This window comes from Panicum hallii, chromosome 4 (assembly GCF_002211085.1).
Source record: "Panicum hallii strain FIL2 chromosome 4, PHallii_v3.1, whole genome shotgun sequence".
Classification (NCBI taxonomy): Eukaryota; Viridiplantae; Streptophyta; class Magnoliopsida; order Poales; family Poaceae; genus Panicum; species Panicum hallii.
The window spans coordinates 304,817-313,975 of NC_038045.1; the positions used below are offsets into that span (position 1 = coordinate 304,817).

The following is a 9,159-nucleotide window of genomic DNA, read 5'->3' on the forward strand; positions in this document are numbered from 1 at the left end:
CGGTAATCGTAGACGATGTCAATGCTACGGCCGCTGCGGTGGAGGTGGAGCGCACGGAACTCGCCGGATGAGCGGTGCGCGTAAGAACCCAACCGGCGGCAGGGTTGCAGGGGTAGAGGCCCGCTTTGTAGGAGACGAGGAGGACGCCATCGGAGGAGCCATGGACCTGGAAGTCGCCTTGGTCCGTGATGAGGGGCCCAGGTTCCTTCCGCAAGGAGAGGCCGTTCCGGAGCATATTCCTGTGGTCCCGGCGGGCGTGGCGCCCGCGCGGAGGTCGATGGCTTCGAGGCGGACGCGGAAGTGGCGCGGCTTGGTCGGGGGGTCGTCGCGGCGGAGGGAAAGGAGTGGCATGGGCGGACGGTGCCGGTGGTGGGCGATAGGGAAGCGATGGTCGTCGACGAGGGCGCGCCATTGTTTGCAGACGGCGCGGAAGCGGAGCCGGCCATGGCCGCCCGGACAGCAGCAACAGGGGTCGTCGCCGGGATCGGAGGCCACAGACAGGGCATTCAGACGTCTAAGAAAGATCATGAGACAGAGAACAAAAACGCTAGTAACAAAACGAGTTCCAGGCCATTCAGAACGTTACAGATTTCATGTTGCAACGCAGCTCCGCACATGTACATCTACAACACATAATATAGTAACCCATAACCAGGTTCTAACTTCTCAGCCAAAGTGTATATACAGATATCAGAAATTTTTGCAGACACAGAAGAAACTGAGAAAAAAGAAGGCTACACGGTGGAAGAAAACACTCGGAGAGTTCTTCAACCCAACGGGTTGACTCGCATCTTGTAGATGTACTTGTACAATACAAGGTATAAAGAATGTTTATAAGCACCACCATCCCTCCAAACCCATGTTCCCAGCCTAGGTACAAAATTAAACACAAAGCAAACACACAAGCAAGCCCCGTCCCGTCCCCATCCCGTCCAAGGTGTGGAGCAGAGGCCCATGCAAAAAAATGTCTTGCCCTTGTACGTGTATGTATATCTGCAGTAAGGTGCACAAGCACATGACCTCTATAATACAATACTACCTGTCAAAACGCGCTCCACGCATCCGTCCCATGTCTTGTCGGGCTGCTCGACTTCTCTGTCGACTTAAACGGCCCAGTTCCAAAGGGGTCGTCATCATCAAATGAGTAGCCCCGGTTGTTGTAGTCACTGCTCTTCATGGAATCAAACCTCGCAAATGTATCCGTTCTGTCATGGTCGCTGCTGCTGTTCATGGAGTCATACCTCATGAAGCTGTTGCCCCCGCCTTGGTCTGAAGTGCTGCGGAAAGAATCAAACCTCGCAAAGGTGTCATTGCCGCCATTATCGGTATTGCTCCGGAAGGAATCAAATCTTGAGAAGCTGTCTTGCTGTCCAAAAGAATTGCTGTCGTGCATGCCAAAGGAGCTGTACTGAGACATTGTGTCAAATGAATCATCTCCTGCTTCACTGTACCTTGGCGTGAAGCTTGAGTTGTACATTGGTGTACTTGGAACTGAAGAATCAAAGAATCCCTTTTGCTCTTTGCCATACACGCTGCCAGCAGTAGGAGATTCTGCTCTGCTCGGGCCAGAATCAAACAGTGATCTCTGCATTGGGGTGCTTGGAAAAGAGTCAAAGAATGGTTTCTGCATCGGCGTGCTCGGAACAGAATCAAATACTGATCTCTGCATCGGCGTACTCGGAACAGAATCAAATACTGATTTCTGCACCGGTGTACCAGGGACGGAATCAAAGAGCGACTTTTGCATCGGCGTGCTTGGGACGGAATAATCAAAGACTGAGTTTTGCATCGGTGTGCTAGGGACAGAGTAATCAAAGACCGATTTCTGAACTGGTGTGCCTGGGATGGAATCAAAGAAAGGTTTCTCCATTGGAGTTCCAGGAACAGAATCAAAAGATGGTTTCTGTTCCTTGACAAACAAGCTACCAGATGAGGAACCTCCAGTCCTTATCGGTGGAAGACCTTGTGGCCCAAAGAAGAGATCTGAATCGCCATTCTCACCGTCCTGAGAAACATATTGCAGAGGTAAGTACTACATATTGCAGTATATCTACAATGTGATAAAATGTCAGAAAGCATGAACAGAATCCAACCTTAGGACCAAAGTTCCACAGGGAGTCATTATCAATGCCATGATCAAATGACGGGGCCCATGAATGTTCTCCATAAGCAGAGGAATCCGTTGCTCCAGGGTTACTGTAAAGTTTACCCGTGCAATAAGAAGACAGGTTACATAAAAAACAAAAGACTGATTAAATACAACAAAACTGAGAGGTGTCAACATTTCAGTATAAAAAGTGGCATTCAAGCTTCCCTTCCAACGAAAGAGGGTGTCACTGCTATATTTTCAGCATGCAAGAAACATGTTTCACCTAGAATTCAGAACCAAATTTCCTATATCGCTATGCCATTTAGATAAAACATATTGAGCAATCAAAGCACTAGCAGAAGGTTGGCTTATAGAATAGGCCAATGATCTAAATAGTTTAAACAGTATGCCGAGATCATGCGAAAACCTGTAATATTTATTGACCAAGAAAATTGAAGAGCTTATGGTTGTATTCAGAATAGACAAGGTATCCTCTAGCAAGAGACATGCATATTTCATACAAAATGAAAAACAGATACCTAATGCTTTCAGTGGCACGTGGTGAGACGTCATTTGTTCCAGATTGCTTTTTATCAGCTTCATCAGTAGAACCATCCTCTCTGTTTTTAACAGGAGTAACTGGAGGACTTTTTGCAGACTCTGGTTTGCTTTTGGATGGTGTTGCTTCAGGTTCGATTGCCTGTTCCGCGGCAGCAGCACCAGATTTATCACCCTTGTTGTCTTCTTTCTCTGTTGATGTCCCATTTGTGGACACTTTGACATCTTCAACAGTAGGCTGACTCTTTGGTAGAATGGAAGGATCCACTTCAACTGTTAGTTCCTTTATTATGGAGAACCCTGGAGAAATGCAAGTGGAGTAACATAGTTTAAAATACAAACGTTCAACAGAAACACATTCAATAATGGAGATCCTGGCAGAATCAAGGTTCAAGGCATACCTTCATCTCCAAATCTGTCCCATTCTTCATCCCATGTAGCTGCTGTCTCTTGTATTCCAGGTTGCCAACCTAAAATTGAAAAAAAAAGGACCCCTGTTAGCAATTAGAATCAGATGAAGCCCTGAAACAAATTTGATTTTGCAATGAATAGTGCATTTTGTATTGTTATGATACACAGTAAATCATCTAAGATTCATTTTGCATTAGTTCATACCTGACAAACTGAGATTTAGTGCATGATATTTCATGAAACAAGAAATGGAACCAGAACAGGCCAATACTGGATTAGAAGTTAGTAAACAAACAGGATAGTCGCAATTACCAAAAGGAAGTTCCACCAATGTAGTTGGCTTAGCTCTCAACCCATATCTCTTGCACTGTTCATTCAATGCTTTGACCAGTTCCTCGAGATCGGACTGTATCTTATTAGCCCGCTCCTATAAACAGAGGGAAAAGATGATCAGGAAGCGGATGTATGATGTAACAATATATTAGAAGAGCAAAAGTACAAACCTGAAGCTTTTCGTCACTTTCATCCCCTTTTTGCAGCTTAACTATGGCGTTATAAATTTCAAGCTTCTTCTCCTGCAAACATAAGAAAAAAAATTAATATGATCGCAGCCAGATCTCAAGGATGATGTTCACAGTATTCTAAATAACTTGAAAAAATCACAAGTATACCTGGATCTCACGGAAAGTGGCCTCATCCATTGTTAGCTTTGATGCCACATCCCCAACCTTCTTGCATCTCTCATCATATTTTGCTGCAAGGGATTGAACCTGAATATAGAATTGATAACCATGAGATTTATGTAAAATATCACTAGAACAAAGAATGTCAATTCTTACACATCCTCATGCAGTATGACAATATGAAGCTTGTGATCTAAGACTTCTAACTATTTCGGGAGCATGTAGCAATATGAAGCTTGAACAAACCTTCTGCTTGACATATCACAATACAAAACGATGTAGCAGCATAGTTTACTGAAATGAAGGCAAGATACTGGAGATATAATTTTCAAAAATCTTTATGCTTCAGACAGAAATAGTACTTCAGAAATCACAAACAATTTCTACAGACCATTTGCCCAAAAAGGTAGGAATTAGAACCATAGGGAAATTACCTCACGTTTATCAGCAGACATACTTTCTGAGACTTCATTAAGCCTGTTCTCACACCTACTCTTGTAAAGAATCTACGACAACATAACAAGCATAAGTCAGACAAGCATACATCAAAGTATCATTAAAGAACTTCATATATATGTTATATCGTGGCTCTTGTTGGGTTTCATCTATGGCATACCCCAACTTATTTGGGACAAAAGGTTCTTTTGGGGGTTGTTGATTATATGCTAAGTTAGCACAAGATATCTATGCAGCTAGTCCAGGTAACAAATGAAACATGAAAGTGGAGGTTGAAAGAAAATGCTAGCATGGTAATTAAAACTAGTGCAGTAGAACCTGAATCAAAATACATGTTTGTATTTACAGAAAGACATGTTGCTAGAGAATACTTACAAGCTCCTGCATCTTGGTGCGATAAAACTCAGTCTTCTCTCTAGAATCCTGGATTTCTTTTTCCAGTTCTTGGACCTTCACAGAAGATTTACAATATGTTATGATAGCATATCAGGATAACCCAAATGAGTAGAATAATATGAAGTCGTAATCTTGAGTTTCACCCACCAAAGTAATTTATCTAGACATCAAATGCCAGTACCATTTCAATTACCACAGGAAATATGATTGGAACATCTAACACAATGTTGTGATCATTAATTTGTGTGCCAAATAATTCTATCTTGGTTAAATTTTTTCTTCACATTTTTAGACATTTTCTCCATGGTAACAAAGTATCCAAGAATTTGCAACCATGTGATGCTTGAGCTGTTCGAAATAATTCACTTGCTTTGTTGGCACTACAGGAATGCTACAGTTTTGTGCGCGCGCTGTGGTGTAGCATAGATTTTCTTGCCAACTGTGGATAGAAAATAAGTAAATAACAAACAAGACCAGTTCTGGAAAATCACTTCAAGAATATTTTGTGTTTTCTTCTGTTTTCTCAAAATCTTAACTCTTAAGACATGAAGGATGTCGAAATAAGAACAGAGGAATATACTTTCTTATCAGCGTCTGAAGCTTCCTTAAACTTTGCATCCAGTGCGCCTTGTTCCTCCTTGCTCAGCTGGCCAACTAGATGTTCCTCCAAAACAGGGATCTTTGGCTTTTGTTGCTCTGCCTTAACAGTATCATCAGCATCTAAAGAAAGAGGCCTTCGAGATGGTGGCTTCATGGATGAGGGAAGCATCCCATGATTTGGTCCTTGCATTCCTCTACTTGCAAATCCTTCAACAAGTGTTCAGTAAAAACAGCATCACTAACAATGTACTTTCTTAGCAGTTGGTGATAAAAAAATCAACAGAGCAGTTTTGTTTTGATAAATACCTGTACTTGCATGAGAAGTCGGACCACTAGGGTTTCCTGCAAACTGGCCAGTAGAGGGTAGTGAGGTGCCCTCAGCCCAAATACCATCCGGTAGTACATCAGGAAGAGGACGATGCTCTCGATGCCTCTCCATTAAGTACACGGCAATACAAAATTCCTTGAAAGACAGCATCCCATCCTTATCCTGGTCAGACAACTCCCACACCTTCCTTAAGATATCTGTAGGTGGAGAGGTAGATATTTTAGAAACTTTATATTAATAGGAACTCAATTTCAGAGGAAATGTGTACATCAGAAGTAATTCACAGTAGATAAAACAAGATAGCCAATACTGAACTCAGGTGTCCTCTGGCAGTCTGACACCAATGACCTGAAGCAATCAGCCTTATAACACTACTGTTATAATTGATATTCCTATAGCTTTAGCAAGATAATTACTTGGTGACACCAATGACTTAATTTTCTAGGCCCGCCCCTGCTTAATTCTCATGATTATGATGCTTGGCAAGTAGAAAACATGGCTCCAATGATGCGAATTCAATGTGCAGCTAGTAAGTGAAAACTTAGCAACAACATATACATGCACGCAAGTATTGACAAGCAACTAGCACACAAGAAGTTCTGCATGTTTGGTATCCACAAAAACTAGGAAGCATCTAATAAATCATTTAAAATACAAGTTTCATAGCAAAAAAGGAAAACAATATGGAGGAGGCTAGAGACAACAAATGGCCATCTCAAGATAGCAAATTGATGTTTTCTGCAGGTTATACTGTGCATATAGTTGCCAACAAATTATTTACTAGGATTACTGAAAATGTAATTAGTACAATCTGCAGAAAGAAACAAGGCTATGAATTACAGGATCTAGAAAGAGCAGAGTAAACATAAAGAGACATGTGATGTACCTCTTGGCAGCCTCCAACTTAAAAATAGATTCCTTGCCTCTTCACCAGTGATCTTCCCATCACGATCCCTGTCTACCTTGATAAATACAATCATATATTTCCTGACATCCACTTGAGTGATTTTCGGCCATAGAGCCTGAGACTGGTTAGGGTTTGAAGGAATTTGTCCACCAGGAATATTAGCACTCACTGGTCCTGGAGTGCTTGGTATAGCATTAAATTGCTGTTGCCTAGGAGCTGGTTGACTGTGTGGCAACTGGCTAGTATGAGAAGGAAGCGACGATGTACCCTGTACGGGACCAGCCTGCATTGGCCTAGGAGGGTGATGAGGTCCAGCAGCTGAGGCAGGAGCTGTAGAACTGGGCAGATTATTTGGAACGTTGGGGGCCAAAGATGAGTCTTGTTTTGCTTGTGGAGTTGCAGAAAAAGGGTCAACACCAAAAGTTGAGTTAGATGACAATCCATTACCCAAGGGTACCAATGCCTTGGAGTCATTAACTGGTGGTTGTGAAGGCATCATGTTTAAATTTGTTGAATTTGTATTGGCAGGCGTCGTAGCAGCCGGCGTATGAGAATTGTAGCCTGGTAAAGGATTTGAATTCTGTGCTGGAACTCCTGCGCTAGTAAGGTTGGCCTGCGGAGAAATAACTCTGGTTGGAGCTTGTGAAGTTGCACCCAGTGGACTTGCACTCCTCTTACCACTAAACCAATCCGTAGCCAGATTTGTTGTGGTTGAACTAGTATGGTTTAGCCCACTAGGACCGCCTCCCACAGGTGGCCTTGAAACGATTCCCTGAGCAGGGGGCACAGTGTTTGCACTTGGAGGTTGTGGTGGCCTGACTTGTGCATTTGATGATGCACCAGGAAGTCCTTGTGGTCCTCTTATAGCAGGATTCTGTTGACCAGACCCTAGTCCCTGAGTGGCATTCGAGGGGCTAGGTACAGTATTGGTCTGAGGAGCGGTAGAAATATTTATCCGAGGAGCAGGAATCTTTGCAGCAGCTGGACCAAACAATGCTGACCTAACAATATCTGGTGTCAAATCTCGGCCGCTCTGAGCTACTGTGACAAGTTTAAGCGAATTGTAGAAGTCTTCACGCGCGAGGAAACCAGTCCGATTTTTATCAGCATACGTCCAAATCTGAATCAGGGAAGAGAACCATGAAGCCATCAGTAGAAGAAAATAGAATTGTAACGTGTAGTTCAATAGTGTTTAAGTTTCTAATAATAACAACATGGTAGTATGTTACAATTGATTGCAGAGTAGATTTCGATAGCTGAAGCGCAAATGTGGGGTCATTGTGGTTCCAGATAGCGGGTGCATGGCTATTTCTTCCAACTAGCACATGTAATGCGCCAAATGTTTACAGCAAAAGGTGGGCAAGTGTTGGAGCAGAAAATCAGTAGTCCTCTAAATGTTTATTCTCACAACAGTGATTCTCTCATCCAGAATCCTAATTCGAACAGTAAAACAGCAGGCTAAGTTAATCTTCACTGCAAGCTGGATCCCAACAGCTGGTTCTCTACACTTGCTAGTGGGAACACCATAGAAACTTAAATTGATACTCTGAGCTTAAATTGGTGAGCTCAGCATGCTGTAGAGCACCTAATTACGCAGGTGGATCAAGGGCAGGAGTACGGGGCATCTAACTGTAAGCGTCAAGCACTGAAAAAAGCAACTAAAGTTGATCTGCTTGGTCGGTGGTGGGAAAGGTCTAAAACACAGCGACGTCCATAATGAGCAGAGCAAAGCAAAGCAGGCTCCAAATCTCGGCGCCTCGAGCCCAGTAGAGCTCGGAATTCCGAGCGATGCAACTGGCATGGCAGCAACCACACCCGCGAGGGTGGCTCGAGTGTCACAGATCGTCGAGGCGCAAGTCGCGCGGCAGGGAATTGGAGCGCGGCGCGGCGCTGAGGAGGGGAGATCTGAGGGTCACCTGCGCTAGGACGGGCTGCGGGAGGCCGGAGCCCTTGAAGAAGGCGACGGCCTCCTGGCCGCTGATCCGGCCGTCGCGGTCCAGATCCGCGGCGCGGAAGTAGGCGTCGAAGGCCGCCTCCATCTCCCCCGGAGGAGGGCGGGGGCGGCGAGGCTCGCTGGGGCGGGTGGGGCGGGAGGCTGTCGCCGGCGGCGAGGGGCCCCGGCCGGCGAGATCGGGAGGAGTGGGCGCGGGTCGGCGTGCGGGCGGTGGTGGGTATATTGCCTTGCCTTGTGTACCCCCACCCCTCCGGACGGACGGAGATGAGTTGCATTTCGCTGGCCGCTTCAGGGGCTTTTCTGTAAAACGAGCCGTGCATTGGCACTGCAAACACACACACGCACCCACCATCTTCTTCTCCTCCTCCTCCTCCTCCTCTCTCTCTCTCTCTCTCTGAATGAAAACTGGTAGAACCTCAATTGTGCAGTGAACTACAAGTGAATTTCAACAAAATCACTAGACAATAGATTGGAGCGCCATAAAAAAGAGCTTACGCTCTAGAATGTCCTCGTCGTACCAACAATAAAAATAATTAGAAATCACATTCATTCTTTTCAATAACAAATCACCTCCATCTCAGTCTTGTTATGGTAGTGAGACGTCAACAACAAAAGTCGGCCGTTATTAGAAGCTCTTCTAAATTTTAAATAGGCATTCCCATTACATTTTAATGGCCGCTATTGTTTCTCTCAATTGAAGCTTGGTCGAGACTTATTTTGGAATGCACTTATAGACTTGTCGACGCACAAGGTAAGTTCCCTTGTGATTGTTTTCCA

The 9,159-nt window shown here is 44.4% G+C and overlaps 1 protein-coding gene across 1 annotated transcript; it reads right to left on the reverse strand.

Moving 5' to 3' along the window:
- Nucleotides 1-636: 636 nt before the first annotated feature.
- On the reverse strand, nucleotides 637-8,628 carry LOC112888801 (epidermal growth factor receptor substrate 15-like 1). The gene is made up of 13 exons (XM_025955134.1): nucleotides 8,345-8,628; nucleotides 6,408-7,548; nucleotides 5,500-5,718; nucleotides 5,174-5,400; nucleotides 4,573-4,647; nucleotides 4,176-4,247; nucleotides 3,730-3,828; nucleotides 3,562-3,633; nucleotides 3,371-3,485; nucleotides 3,049-3,117; nucleotides 2,629-2,947; nucleotides 2,094-2,196; nucleotides 637-2,005 (listed from the first exon to the last, which is right to left on the reverse strand). Exons 1-13 carry the CDS (start codon nucleotides 8,465-8,467, stop codon nucleotides 1,043-1,045), a joined length of 3,597 nt encoding a protein of 1,198 aa, XP_025810919.1. The 5' UTR covers nucleotides 8,468-8,628; the 3' UTR covers nucleotides 637-1,042.
- Between the last annotated feature and the right edge of the window lie 531 nt (nucleotides 8,629-9,159).

Bases quoted from the DNA above. Each gene is read 5' to 3' on its own strand.
- LOC112888801 (XM_025955134.1), bottom strand. From the start codon at position 8,467: ATGGAGGCGGCCTTCGACGCCTACTTCCGCGCCGCGGATCTGGACCGC. The intron at 5,401-5,499 runs GTATTTATCAAA...CACTTGTTGAAG, and splicing joins GACTTCTCATGCAAGTACAG to GATTTGCAAGTAGAGGAATG. The intron at 3,634-3,729 runs GTATACTTGTGA...TTATGTTTGCAG, and splicing joins CCACTTTCCGTGAGATCCAG to GAGAAGAAGCTTGAAATTTA.